The 15,852-nt window shown below is 35.1% G+C and overlaps 1 protein-coding gene across 1 annotated transcript in view; it reads left to right on the top strand.

Moving 5' to 3' along the window:
• Positions 1-15,852, top strand: part of IntS6 (integrator complex subunit 6) — a 324,867-nt gene that overhangs the window by 87,786 nt on the left and 221,229 nt on the right. Inside the window, exon 7 of the mRNA XM_090385345.1 lies at positions 77-229. Coding sequence (XP_090241471.1) covers positions 77-229 — 153 coding nt within the window. The remainder of the gene's footprint in view (positions 1-76; positions 230-15,852) is intronic.

Raw genomic sequence — 15,852 nt, 5'->3', positions numbered from 1 at the left:
ATGAGTAGAATGTGTCAGTATAATATCTGAAATGAAACAATACATACAAAATTTCATTTTTTTTTTATTTTTTCAGCCGCCAAGGACAGCCCACCCAATTGTTAAATTTACGTGCTCAAATAATGAACCAAGAGTAATAGACAATTTGCCCTTTGATAAATATGAACTTGAACCCAGTCCTCTTACACAATATATTCTGTCTCGAAAGCAACCTACAGTAGCATGGCAGGTTAGTAAAGTTATTATTAATTTTTTTGAATAGTGATATTAATTCAAATGAATTTTATAATTATAGTGTAATTTGACATATTTTTTTTATGTTTATTTTGTTTTAATTACTAATTACATTAAAAAAATGTAATATTAATATTTGTTCTGTTCTAACATCTAATTGTTTAACATCTTTTAGTAGAGAGAGAATTATCAGTACTTTTTTGATACAGTGAAATAATTTATTTTATTTTGCTAAGTACATGAGAAGTGAAACCCGCAGGAAACGAGTAGCTTAACTAGTTTCTTATCTTCCATTACCCTATGTCACTGAGTAAACAAAATAATACATACCATATATATAGATTTATATATGATGCTGATTGACATAGTTTAATGGACAAGGAGGTTGACTTGAATCATAATGATCTGGTACAAATTCTGGTTTTTGTACTGTCCAGTACATGCAGAGCTTAGAAAAGATTTAATGAGATCTAATAAGGATTGAAGGAGGGAAAATTAATAATATGAAAAACTGGATTTCTGCCCTATTTAGGCTGAAGTCCCAGTATTTTTTCATTTTCCTCCAATTGGGCAGTTGTCTCCCATTTTTTCTAAATGCCAAACTTCCAGTTTTACTGTTAAATCCTCTTAAAAAAAAAAATCTTTTTTAGACTGACTATTGTGCTTTTACTCATGAGAAAGCCACAAGGTCAACAACAACTTATTCTATTTTATTTTATGTTTGTTTTGCCCTGTTGGTCAAGTTGTTGTGATTGGTTGGCAATAAAGAAAATAATACAGGAATGAAAAAAGAAAAAAAAAGGAAAAGAAAATCAGTATAGCAAACATCGACAGCTGTAAATCATTACTCACTTTTACAGAAACGTAATTTAAATATAAATGAAAAATATGTTAGTCATCAAATAAAATAAATTTATGAAAATGCCAATTAATTGATTGAGCAGTGCCATTTTGACGGCACCAGATTCAAATTATGTGAAATATAAGATATTTTTCTTATATGAAATATCACGACAGACAGAATCGAAGGTCTCTATATATAGTGATATTTCACATAATTTGTACCTGGTGCTGTCGAAGGGGCATTGCTAAATTAATTAATTGGCATTTTTGTAAATTTATATTATTTGATGACTATCATTTTTCATTTATATTTAAATTACGTTTACGTAATGGTGAGTAATGCTTTGCAGCCACTGATGTTTGCTATATTGATGTTCTTCTTTTTTCCTTTTTTCTTTCCTGTATTATTTTATTTACTGCTGATATTGTCATTAACAACCCTGCCAACCCTGAAGTTTGGCAGGGTTGTTAATGACAGTATACTACTGAAGCAGGATCTAGAAAAGTTGAGCAGATGGGCTGAGAGGTGGCAACTGAAGTTTAACATTGACAAATGTGAACTACTGCATATGGGTAGCAGTAACCCCAGAGTAATGTATCAACTGTGTGGCACTACACTCAGGGTGGTAGAGAATGAAAAGGACCTGGGGGTAATTGTGCAGTCAGATATGAAGTTTTCTGAGCAGTGCAGACAGTCTACAAGAGTAGCTCATGCTGTCTTGTCAAAGATATACAGGAATTTTTCTAGCAGGGATAAGGAGGTGATTATCCCCTTGTATAAGGCAATGGTTATGTTGTGCTTTGAGTACTGCATACAGTTCTGTAGGCCTCATTTTAGGATGTAGAGTTGCTAGAATGAGTACAGAAAAGGACAACAAGATTGGTGAAAGGAACAAAGAGGTCCTCTTACCAAGAAAGGATCGAGTTCCTCAAATTACAGTGTCCAGAGACTAGGCACCTGTGAGGTGATCTGATTGAGGTGTATAAGGCCTTGAATGGTTTGAGCAAGCTCAATACTAATGAGATTCTTCCTCTTGCCCAAATTAATCGCCTGAGGGGACATAAATTCAAATTGAGGAAAAACAGTTATAGAATAAATGTGCTGAAATTTGCCTTTAGCCAGCAAATGGTTGATTTCTGGAACAAACTTCATCTGTTGTTGTAGAAGTGGACAGCTTAAATAAATTCAAGGCAGAACTAGACAAACATTTGGAGTAAATAGATGGGTGAAATGGGCAGGTTTTTTTTTTTTTTGGCTGATGCTGTATAAGCTTGTTTTCTTTCATCATATGCCTCTGCTTATACTAATGCTATTCAGCTATAGTTTGTTTTTATATACAGGGTGAATCAGGAGGAATAGTAAATATTTTGGAAAGTTATAGTATCGATTATTCTGAGTAAAAAAGTTCATATAAACTTGTCCAATTCTCAATGGACAGAGATACAGCTGTTTGAAACTGGGGTGCACAGCTCCCTGAATCAGATGCATCCAAGAAGCATTTATAACCTGACACTGTTTGGTGTTAGAAGTGTTGTTAAGAATGCCGCACATCTTCACACATGCTGAATATGCTAATATGGTGTTTGTCTATAGTTTTTGTGGTGGAAGTGCTACTGCTGCTTGTAGAAAATACCATTGATGGTTTTCTAACTGCAGAATACCGGATTCAAGAGTGTTTACTAGTGTTTACACCAAACTGCGTGAGACTGGTACAATTACCAGCGCTCATATTTCTTCTGAATGTGCAAATGAACAAAATGTATATGAAATAGAACAACATTCTTCAGTTGAATGCAGTCCTTCTATTAGCACACAAAGAATTTCTACACATGTCAGCGTTCCACAGACGAGTGTGACGAATATTACGTGAGCACAGCTTGTATCCATTTCACATACAGCGGGGTAACACCTTCAATCAAGAGGCAATGCCCAGCGATTGGAATTTTATCAGTGGGTAAATGCTAATCACCAATTAATTCCATTAATACTGTTCAGCGATGAAGCTACGTTTACCCATGACTTTATCAACAACACCCGTAACTCTCATAGGTGGTCAGACAAAAATCTACATGCCACTGTAGAAACAAATTTTCAACTTCGCTTCTCTGTAACCATATGGTGCAGTATCATCAACAATCTGTTGATTGTACCTGTTGTGTTACAAAATTATCTTACAGGGCCCATTTACCTAGATTTTCTGCAAAACGAACTTTCACTACTATTGGAGGATGTTCCCTTGGCTACAAGGTTTGGTATGTACTTTCAGCATGCTCCTGCACATTATATCCGTTTGGTGATACAATATCTAAATCGAACTTTTTCTGAACGATGGATCAGCAGCAATGGTCCCGTTCATTGACCTGACCACCAAGCTCCAGATCTCACTCTGTTAGATTTTTGTTTGTGGGGTTGGATGAAAAGCGTAGTATACAAAGAAAAGGTGAATACAAGAGGCAAATTGCTCATTCGCATTTTGGATACTGCTGCCCTCATGAAGGTTCGCCAAGACAACCTCAGAAGAACAACATATCATATTACCACAAGAGTTGCAAAGTACATTGAGGTTGGCTATGGGATTTTCAAACATTTATTGTGAACTGTAAAAAATTTGTCAATTATTTGTGTTTTGTATCATTCAAAAAGTCAATAAATACAAACAATAAGTTATTTATCATTCTTTAATACCTCATAATGGCTTTGTGTGGCCAGTTTCAAACAACTGTATCTCCGTATCCATTGAGAATTGACACATGTTTATGTGAATTTTTTTACTCAGAATAATCAATACTATAACCTCCCAAAATATTTGCTATTCCTCCTGAATCGCCCATAATTATACCCGTTTATACGAGCTGTTTTACTCACAATAATCGATACTATAACCTCTCAAACTATTTACTATTCCTCCTGAATCAACCTGTATACAGTAAACCCCCGCGAATAGCGGGGGTTACGTTCCTGAGAAATTCCGCGAATACTAAGTTATGGCTCCCATAGTAATAAAGGGGTTCTGTTCCAAAGTATGAAATATATAAGAAAAACTAGTCTAAAATTTTGTCTATGTATGTATTATATGGGCCTTCATAATATGACTATGTACATAGACAGTACATTGTGAAATGCAAGCATATGGCATCGAAATGAAGATAAGAAACAATTTAATATTAAATGTAATATTTATAGAAATTTCAAACAAATCTTTCAAACCAGCGCCTTTGCTAGCTAAAAAACTTATCCCGCCAGTGTTATCACCAGTTTCGCTAAAGTGTTGATAAAGGAGTTTTGCCTTTTCACAAATGATGAGTGAACTTAACGGAATTTTTTTATGAGTTCCATCTTCTATCCACAGATTTAAAGCTTTTTCCATTTTTTTCTAATTTAACATCACGAGTTACAGAGCAAATTTTTGAAGCAATTAGCACGTTTTCACGCACACTACGGTGGATTTTTTTCTTCCGATTTTTTGATTGATTGTACCCTTGACTCATTGATTTTATAATGTTTTGCCACTGAGGAGACACTTTCACCATTAGAAATTTTGTCTAATAACTCAATTTTATTCGCTAATGTCATCACCATCTTTGATCTTTTCACATTTCCCTTGTTATTCGTAGACATATTTTTGTACAGGTTAGAAAGAACTTGTCCACAATAAAGTCATTTTCTTCTATTAACACACTAGAAGAAGAAAAAGTCTGTTTTACACTGCAAAATGGTAGATTTATAACTTTTAAGCATATCAATTTATAAATTGATAAACTTATAAATTTATAAATTGCTTTTAATTTATATGCTTATAAATTGATAAGTTTATCAATTTATAAGCATATAAATTAAAAGCAAACGACGAAACCTTCCATGACAAGCGCATAAAACTGAAGAAGGATTAGCGAGAAACATCCGCGAAAAAACTCGCGATTTTGTCACCTCTCTCCCCCCACCCACTGAGCGCTTTTTTACCGGGAAAGATAATTTTAGCCACGCCCATGTTTTTTTATGGCGGAAAATGTTCACGGTGCTTTAAAATTAACATTTTTTTTTTAGATTTCATTTTATATTAAATCAGCGACCGCGAATACAGATACCGTGAATATCAGGGGTTTACTGTATATATAAAATTAGAATATAAAATAAGAAGCAATTTTTATTTTATATTCTATTTATGTTTTACACATATAGAATATAAAATAAAAATTTGGAGCAAATAGATGCTCCAAATTTGTAAACCCTATATTTTGATTCTTATACAAAAAAAAAAAAAAAATCAAGGAAATGGTATAAATGATAGATATAATTGAGAAAGCTCATCACTAGCAATAGAGACTGAACATTAAAATGTAACCTTTATTTTTGGTACAACAAATATTAAATAAATTATTTATGCATAAATGAAATATTCTTCACAGAAATTCTTCTGGAAATTCTGTGATCCCCTTGGATCCTAAACTGTGCTAACCTACAGCACAGTAGCAGTACTTTACATTTGTCAATTTAAACTTCGGTTGCCACTTCTCAGCCTATCTGGCTAACTTTTCTAGATTCTGTTGCAGTATAACAGGATCTAGATGTGGTTTATTTTCATAAGTTTGCATGGTGGGCTATAGTTAACTTCAGTCAGGTTGTGCAGTGTAAAGACTTTGAATTACCAGTACTATGTAACTGAGCAGAATGAAGGAAAAATAAATAAATAAAAAGCAAAGAGCTTTAAAATATACTTTTTTTTTACACTTCATGATGACATGTATAATTTAGCTGCTGCAGCATGTAACCTATATTAATTTGGAAGGAAAGCTTGCATACAGATTGTGCCTATGATGCTAATTGAAAAGGAATACCATTCAATTACTGCCAGAGTATGTTTCCAAAAAATTTTTAATAGAGATCTAGCTTTAGAAGAAATTCTCTGGCTAAAGCTGGATCTCTATTAAAAATCTTATTATTTTTAATTTCTAAAAGTTGGCAAGCATGTAGTTGTGACTATCTCAGCCACAGAAAGCATTGATTCTGTTTATAACCTGATTTTGAAAGATGTGATTGGATTATAATATTTTAAATTCTAAGAAAGAAAAGACATGAGTTCATCATATTGTCCACAAATAATTAAGCATGAAAAAAATTTCAGCAAAATGAATACCAAAAGATTTCATTGCAGCCCAGAAGATGAATTGTAAAAAGTGTGTTCAAGTTATAAGGTCTACAAATTTATTAGCCACAAAATAATTGAAGTATATGCAAGGATTACTTTTAATCTAACTGCCAATAGCTCTTAATGTTTTCAAAAGATGGCAGTGCAGTGCAGTATGTCACATTGATTGCAGTGCCCTAAACAGTATATTGTATTTAAATACTTGAGATGGTGTCCTTCATTCATCAAGAAGAAGAACATGAAAAGACAATTGTGCCAACTTTTGTGAAGCAATGTTCACTCAAGATGCTGCACTGAATGGATCTTTCTTTTCCTCAATTGTCACGTTAGATGAGACATGAATTTCACTCTTCAATCCAGAAACAAAACATCAGTCTTCCCAGTGGAAGCACACTGATTCACCACCATCCAAAAAAGATCTGTGTTGCTACAAGTGCAGAGAAAATGATTGTTGCTATTTTGTGGGATATTGATGGAATAATCCTTACACATTGTATACCCAAGGGCACTACGGTGATAGGAAACTCATATGAAGAAATTCTAAAGAAAAATTTCCTCCCAGAACTTAAATGTCTATTAAGTTCATAAGACTGAATCATATTCATTTCCATTAAGACAATGTGCAAACTTTTTTTTTAGGGGAAAAAAAAACAACAATATTGAGGTTATCCTCCATACTCACCTGACCTTGCACTTTGTGACTTTTGGTTGTCCTCAATGATGATGTATGTTCTTCATGGATGAAGATTTCCTAGCTGACAAGCAACTGCTTCTGCCATTTACAGGCAAAATAAATAAATAAAAAGAATAAACAAAATAAATAAATAAATAAACAATAAAAAAAAAAATAAATAAATAAACAAAATAAATAAATAAATAAATAAAATAAATAAATAAATAAATAAATGTGTGTTGGGCCAAACATACCTCCAAAGAAAGCTTTTTTCACAGCTTGGAAGAACAGGTGTGAAAAGTGTGTGCAGCTTCTAAGTGACTTGAAAAGTGAGGCAAGTGTCTCCTCTGTATCTTGTGTATTTTATGAGAAATAAATTTGGAGACCTTATAACTTGAATGCAAATCATACATTGCTTGTGAAATTTACTCAGGATTAAAAACGTTTTATTGGTCAGTCAATGACTATGTGTGAAATTCTGATTCATTATTGTGATTTAGAAATGAAATAACAAGTTGTGTAGTGACATCACAAAGGATTTTCTTGCCACAAGAAATTTTGAAGGTACCATCAGCTACCTAGGTGAAACATCAATTTTTTTTTTTTTTTTTGGAACAAAGAAGTGATTCCTTTCATTATTCTTCATTGCTACTGAAATTTCATGAGCAATTAAATGCCAAATATCATAGGAAACACACAAGAGTGATTCTCTTTCTTGACAATGCTCTGCAGTCAACTCTCACTCACAAGGCTTGTGAGAGTTGACTGCAGAGGCAATCAACTATTTAAATTATGAATTGTTGCCACAATTCATATCTTGTTGCCACATATACCCTAATCTCCAGCTATAGTACCTTTAGATAGGAGTCTAAAGGAGCTGTTTGGTGATCTGGGTGTGAAAGTGTTACCTGCACAAAAAAAAAAAAAAATGATGAGGGTGACACTTATGAGACAAATAATTGCATTATTCATGTTGTCAAGAAGTGGTTAGAGGACCAAGATGGTGGGGTCTACATATTGGGTCTAGAAAAGATGATGGGATGTTGTTTCACATGTTGACTATATTGAATAAAAGTTGATTAATTTCCAGATGGCTTCTTTCTATGCTAGGTCAGAAACTTTTCATATATATATATATATATACAGGGTGTTTCAGTTAAACGTTTCAGAACTTCTAAGAGGGGTAGGGTACATCCTGGCAACTCGAAATCATATAGCAATGTGGGGTCGGAAATGCTTTCCTGAAGCGGTGTTGTACACAGAAGCACCATAAAGAAAAGAGACCGTAAGTGAGAAATCGTTTTAATAATACATGAAAAGAAGCAAAAGGTACATGGATTAAAGTAAGTGTTCGAAGTTTCTTCCACGGGCTACAATGCACGCCTCACATCTCCGACGCATGGACATCCGAACATTCTGGAATACCCCAGGCGAATTTTGAATTTCTTCGGCAGCTACTGCGATTCTTGCAACCAGCTCCTCAGCATTTTCAACAGGGGTGTCATAAACTAGCGATTTCATATGACCCCAGAAATAAAAATCAAGACATGATAGGTCGGGTGACCGAGCAGGCCAACGCACGGGACCACCACGTCCGATCCACTGTTGACCAAATGTGACATCCAGGTAGTTACGAACATCTCTGCTATAATGGGCAGGGGCTCCATCGTGTTGGAACCACATTGTGTGTTGCGTCGATGCAGAAATCTGTTCATCTCTCAAAAGTTGTGGCAATACTTGCTGCAGAAAGATCAAGTAGATAGGTCCGGTTAGACGACACGGTAACAGGTAAGGTCCGATGAGGTGATCTCCCATAATACCGGCCCATACATTGACCGAAAATCGAATCTGTGCTGCACGACGTCGTATTGCATGCGGGTTCTCGACAGCCCAGATATGGTCGTTATGCGTGTTGAAAATTCCTTCCCTTGTGAAGGATGACTCATCGGAAAACAACACTTCAGCAGGAAAAAGGGGATTTGTAGCACATTTTCCAAGGTACCACTGTACGAAAGCAATACGAGGTGCATAATCCTCCGGTTGCTGTGTCTGGACACGCTGCCTGGAGTATTCCAGAATGTTCGGATGTCCATGCGTCGGAGATGTGAGGCGTGCATTGTAGCCCGTGGAAGAAACTTCGAACACTTACTTTAATCCATGTACCTTTTGCTTCTTTTCATGTATTATTAAAACGATTTCTCACTTACGGTCTCTTTTCTTTATGGTGCTTCTGTGTACAACACCGCTTCAGGAAAGCATTTCCGACCCCACATTGCTATATGATTTCGAGTTGTCAGGATGTACCCTACCCCTCTTAGAAGTTCTGAAACGTTTAACTGAAACACCCTGTATATATATATATAGGCTTGGGGCTTAGAGGGGAACAGGTATCCTGTGTGTTATCAGACACTCAGCCTGAAACACTGATGGATCCAATATCTCTCTATTACAGAAGATTTAGGAGAAGTCCGGTTGACCTGCCTCCCTAAAATCCACTCATGCACACCTTCTCGATGGTAAGCCCTGTTATGTCACTTAGGTGGCAACGAACGTGTAGAGTGGTTCTCTTCAAGATGCCTGGTCAGCGTGAAGAGGAAAAGACCAAACCCTCCAGCAATGAGAGCACAACAATACAAATGGCCCTCAGTCCCCAGCAGCTTTCACTCTCCCTCTTACGGCAGCGAGAGGATCAGAGTGGAAGCAGAGGGTGCTAAGAATCTCTGGGTACGACCAGGCTGCCATGCACGGAAATTGAACTTGGCCTGTTATAACGTACGATCACTCATCGGTGAAGACAGGATATTAGAGCTGGAAAAGGAATTAGAAAATGTGAATTGGAATATCATCGGTTTGGCTGAAACAAGAAGAAGAAATGAATCACTTATAAGTTTATCAAGTGGAAATCTGCTGTACACCAATGGAAACAGTGAAAGGAGTGAAGATGGAGTTGGGTTTCTGGTCCATAAAGATTTTAAAAACAACATTTTGGAATTCAAAAGTACATCACCAAGGGTATCAAGACTAATACTCAAGATTTCTAAGAGGTACAAGCTAAAGATTATAATGATTTATGCACCAACATCGAGCCATGATGATGAAGAGGTTGAAGAAATGTACACTGAAATTGAGAGTCTTCTAGATGAGCAGAAAACCGACTACACTATTATTATGAGGGACTTCAATGCTAAGGTTGGAAAAAGGCAAAACAGCGCAGAAAGAGGAACTATAGGAAATTTTGGAATTGGTGAAAGAAATAAAAGAGGTGAAAGACTTGTGGAATTTGCAGAATCTCAAGGAATGTCAGTAATGAACACTTTTTTCAAGAAAAGGGTGAACAGAAAGTGGACATGGAAGAGTCCAAATGGATTAACAACTAATGAAATCGACTTCATCCTCACTAACAGAAGATATATTGTGAATGATGTTACCGTCCTGAATAAGGTAAATGTTGGAAGTTATCACAGAATGGTAAGATGTACACTTGATATAGATGTAGGAAAGGAAAGGAAAAAACTGACTCGAGTAAATAATACAAAGGTCTTTGAAATAACAGAGGAGGAGAAAAAGCAGTATGTACTGGAACTTAAGAACAAGTTTGAGCTTCTGCAGACTGCTCAGGACCAAGATATCGACGAGGAATATTACAACTTTCTGAAAGTGATAAAGCCCAAGAAACCTATAGGGAAACAGAAATCCAAAGAAGAAAAAATTAGTCAAGAAACACTTGTCATGATGAACCAAAGACGACAAATGAAGAGCAAGAAAAACACTGACAGGGAGAAAATTGAGTATACTGAGTTATGCAAAGCCATTAGAAAGAGACTCAGAGAGGACATTAGAAGATTTAACACAAGAAAAGTAGAACAAGCATTAAGGGAAAACAAAGGATTTAAATCAGCAGCCATGAGCAGTAATTCAGAAAGACAAATGATACTGAAACTGAAGAATAGCGATGGTGTACTTATAAACAGCAGAGAAGGCATAATTCAAAAAGCAGAAGACTACTATAGAGAATTATACAAGGAGCGAGGGAATGATACCAGCAGTGGGGAAGATGGATTGCAAAGTAGCAACACATACGACATACCCAATATTCTTCCTGATGAGGTAGAACATGCTTTGAAGAAAATGAAGAATCGGAAAGCCCCGGGGGAAGATGAAGTTACTGTAGAGTTGTTAAAATTGGGAGGAAGAGACATAACACAAAAACTGGCAAGGCTCTTCACAAAGTGCATTAGAAAAGGTGTGATGCCTAAGCAGTGGAATAATGCAATCATAGTTTTGCTGCATAAGAAAGGAGATAAATCAGAAATTGGAAATTATAGACCAATTAGCTTGTTATCCCATATCTACAAGTTGTTCACAAGGGTCATTACTAACAGATTAGAAAGAATACTTGATGAGAATCAATCGAATGAGCAAGCTGGCTTTAGGACAGGATTCTCAACTATGGATCACCTTCACGTAATATCACAGCTAATGGAGAAAGCAAATGAATATAAAATGGCATTATGCCTGGCATTTGTGGATTATGAAAAGGCATTTGACTCCATACAGCATAAGGCAATGTTTTGGGAACTGGAAAGACAAGGCATAGATACTCCATATATTATGATTTTGAAGAAAATATATGAGAGTGCTACATCCTTTATTAGACTAGACAAACACAGTAGGAAATTTAAAATCGAGAAAGGAGTTCGACAAGGAGACACAATATCTCCGAAGCTGTTTACTGCTACCCTTGGGGAAGCTTTCAGAAGATTAGACTGGTCGCAGAAAGGAGTCAATGTGAACGGAGAGTACCTAAGCCATTTACGATTTGCAGATGACATTGTGGTCATAAGCCATGATCCCAAAGAATTAGAGGAAAATCTTAATCAGTTATGCACAGTTAGTAAGGATTTTTGACTAAAGATGAATATGGCTAAAACAAAAGTAATGATGAACAAGTATGCCACGGAAAGGGAAATAATGATTGAAGGAGCAGTAATTGAAAAGGTGGAGTCATATACTTATCTGGGACAAGTTATTAGCTGTAATAATGATAAATGGCTGGAAGTCAAGAGAAGAATAAATTTTGGATGGATAGCATTCAGGAAATATAGTCACATACTGAAGAGCAATATCCCAGTTTGTCTGAAACGTAAAATAATGAATCAATGTATACTCCCCACCATGACTTATGGAAATGAAACTTGGGCACTCACCAAAAGAATGGAAGAGAAGTTAAGAACTACACAGCGAAGAATGGAACGAATTAGATTGGGAATCAGACTGTTAGATAAGAAGAGAAACACATGGATTAGGCAGCAAACTCAAGTAAAGGACATTCTGATCAAAACTAAAGAACTAAAATGGTCTTGGGCAGGACACATAGCTCGAAGACACGATGACAGATGGACTAAGAAAACAACAGAATGGTACCCAAGAGGAGCTAGAAGAAAACCTGGAAGACAAAGGCGGAGATGGATAGATGAAATTCATGAGTTTTTGAGTAGTAAATGGATGGCCAGTGCTCAAAACAGAAGGAACTGGAAAGTTGCTGGAGAGGCCTTCATCCTGCAGTGGATTGAAAATGGCTGATGATGATGATATATATATATATATATTTATTTATTCGTATTTTATTGCATAATAAAAGTGTGGATAATACTTCTCCTATTTTCGCTAATTAGAATCGCTGTTTAATAGAATTAAAATTCAATTCACAAATGTGATCACAATGACCAGCACTCACTACACATTTTATAGTGAACAGTACTTTACTATGGTGACTCCATCATAACGTGATTTGGTTGTACAGTGAACCAATTGTAAAGGGGGGGGGAGCATTGTATTTTTAACTTTTTTTATGTGAAACTTCGGATAATTGGGGCAGCCGCTTAATCGGGCCAAAATGCACTAGTCCCAATGTGTCCCAAATAACTGGAATCGACTGTATTTGCAATAAAATACGAATAATCTAATCCCTTCAGCCATATATATATAGGCCGAAGGGAATAGATGCTAATTCACTTCTTATAGCCAGAATAAAGGTTTTTATATCGATTGCCAGTTATGGTGTGCATTTATTATCCTGATATTACTATATGGCGATAAACTCTGGCAATTACCAGCCCACATAAATTTAATTGTACTGAGGTTCCCAATATCCTTGCCAGAATTAAGTAGACCACCATTATGTGATCACAAACAAACAGTGTAATGAGAATAATGACAAATATGGACTTAAAAAATTATATATATAAATCAGATTCATTCAACTTATTGGGGGGGGGGGAGTGTGAGTGAACATAACTGAAATAGAACTATAAGTTCTATCTGGTATATATTTGTTGGTTGCTTTATGCTGCATGGCCAGGTGAGTCCACAACTATCCATGGTTTGAGAATATGAAAAAGCACTTTGCAGACATAGTATTGGAACTTGAACATGTTAGAGGAAAGACACTGATACCAAATCTGCTGAAATCTAAACCAATGTTTATCAACCTTTTTTTAATTATTGCCCCCTAAAGTGCTTTTTTTAGACAATTTTTTTTTTTTCTAATCACCCTCCATGAAAATTTAAACAAGAAAATACTTATACCTTAAAAAACTTACTTAAAACTTACTCCTTTTATTCAATGGGATCCCTGAGCCTGATGTTTCTTAGCTAAAAGTTCAATGTTCGGCATAATGCTAGAAAGTTTAATTCAGTCTCCTCTTAAACATATATTTTTATTTCTTTTCTTTGTTAATATTTTATTTACTGAACTAAAACCACTTTTAACCATGTAAGCCGCTGGAAAACAAAGAAGTACTTTGGCCATTTCAGACCACATTGTTGGATAAAGAAGTTTAGTTGTTTTTGATCCTCACAACTCAGCCATTCCACATTTTTTGAATTTATATTTGCATTCTTCGTCACATTTTAATTCAATGAGTTCTTAATGAATTTCTTCACTACCAAACCCAAAATCACATCCAATTGGATCTAACATCCATGGCTTCACTTCAAAAGAAAATAAATCTGAAAATCTGTTTTTCATTTCACCTTAAGATCATTCTCGGTGAGAGATTCATTGATTTCAGCTAACTGTTGCATACTATGAAATTGTTTTCTCAATAAATTGCTTTCAAATATTTCCAGTTTTTCATTGAAGGCTTGCAATACGCATTTGCAGTCTATCACCATAATTAATTTCCCTTGAAGTTGAAGTGATACTTCATTAAGTTTTCGAAAAATCCAAGCCATATAGTATAAGCTGATCTCTTTTGCTAAATCTGTCTCCCCTTCGGTTTCTAAAAAACTAATTATCGTATCAAAAAGGTTTACAAATCTTGTTAGACAGTTTCCTTTATAAAGACATCTGACTTCTGTATATAAAAGAAGCCTCACATACTGTTCTTCATTATCAAATTACCAAATTTTTCATCAAACCATGTTTTTACAGCAGCAAAAATAGATGCTCCAGTACAGTCTGTTTCTATAGATTTTACAAACAACATCACCTTTTTAAATTTACAATCGTCATCGAAATAATGAACGAATGTCATTAGAAGGGCCTTATTGTTAGTAGCTGTGGCTTCATCAATCTGAATAGAAAATTTTGTCATTTTTAGTTTGTCAATTAGCTGCTCTTCGATGTTAATTGACATCTCATCGATTCATTAATTGCGAATTGAATTGTTCAATGGCAGTGCTTTTAAAATACAGTCAGTTCTGCTATAATGCGGTACATGTGTTCCTAAAAAATCTCTGCGTTATGGTATTTTGCGCATTAAAAACAACAGGACTATTGGGAAAAATAGGGATAGGGGTATAGCACTCAAAAAAAAAAAACACTCAGTCTGGTAAGTAAAACAGTAAAAAAAAAAAAAAAAAGTTAGAAACCCAATAATATTGCTAACAGAGGTTTAAACATCTTAAATTTCTAATAAATAAATAAATATTACAGTAAATATAGCACTTTACCTTGACAAGATACGAAGTTTATTTGGTTGATATTTCTATTCACTGACATTTTCTTTTTTTGGATTGTAAAATTTAAAACACTAAAAAAAAAGATGAGCAGTCAATAAAGACGAACATGGCACGCACAAAAGAGAAGATTCTGAAAATTTATTTATGTTTTTTATATGATTGAAGAGGAAGGGAAAACACATCTCACCATTATGTAAAAACCTACAGAATTCCAGCTATCAGTATTATTGCAAATGCAAATAAGATCGAATTTGCTACCCGTTTATAATTCGATTGTAGTAACAGGAATGCCCAATTCACGAACTGAAAATTGTTTTTATTGTTTTATGGTAGTGTCCTCTAGAAATGTGTTTCCTCTGCTCATGCTATCCCATCTCATGAAATTTCTGTTCTAACAGAAAATCTTGTGAACACAGCGAATGATAAGTTTGATAACAGTGTCTCCGACCAATACAGTTACAGTAAATGGGAAATATAGCTCTCACACATTTGACATTTCATATTTTTTAAGCTTCGTGAACATGTATGTATTGCTGCGTTAAGCTTGGTGCTGGGTTTTACATTCACCTGGTGTTACTCGCAGACGAAATTGTGCATGAGCCAACGCGAAAATCACATTATAGTCGCATTGTGAAAATGTGCAGTATAGCAGAACTGACTGTACTGGAAGGATTTTGATGCATCACTGTTGAAATTACAGGCTCTAATTGGTAGTGCTCATACAGTTGCCACAGTCTCAGCAACTGTATGGGCACTACCAGTTTTTGCAATGATTTAAGCAAGTTTATAAGACACAGTTATTCCATTGTCATTTCTTTGTGTGTTTTTCTTAAATAAGGAAGTAACAGTGTTACGTTGCTCAAAATTCTGTTTTAAATTTTTAAAATATTCGTTGTGTTTACCAACTTTATAAGGATGTTTAATTTTTAAGTGATTTAAAAGTCTTGATGATTTCATAGCCTCATTTGAAAAAGAACTATTACACATAAG

The sequence above is a fragment of the Mastigoproctus giganteus genome, chromosome 1 (genome assembly GCF_048544385.1).
Source record: "Mastigoproctus giganteus isolate SK-2022 chromosome 1, ASM4854438v1, whole genome shotgun sequence".
In the NCBI taxonomy this organism is placed as follows: Eukaryota; Metazoa; Arthropoda; class Arachnida; order Uropygi; family Thelyphonidae; genus Mastigoproctus; species Mastigoproctus giganteus.
The sequence above is the reverse complement of the archived record's forward strand: the minus strand, read 5'-3'. Positions and strand labels throughout refer to the sequence as shown.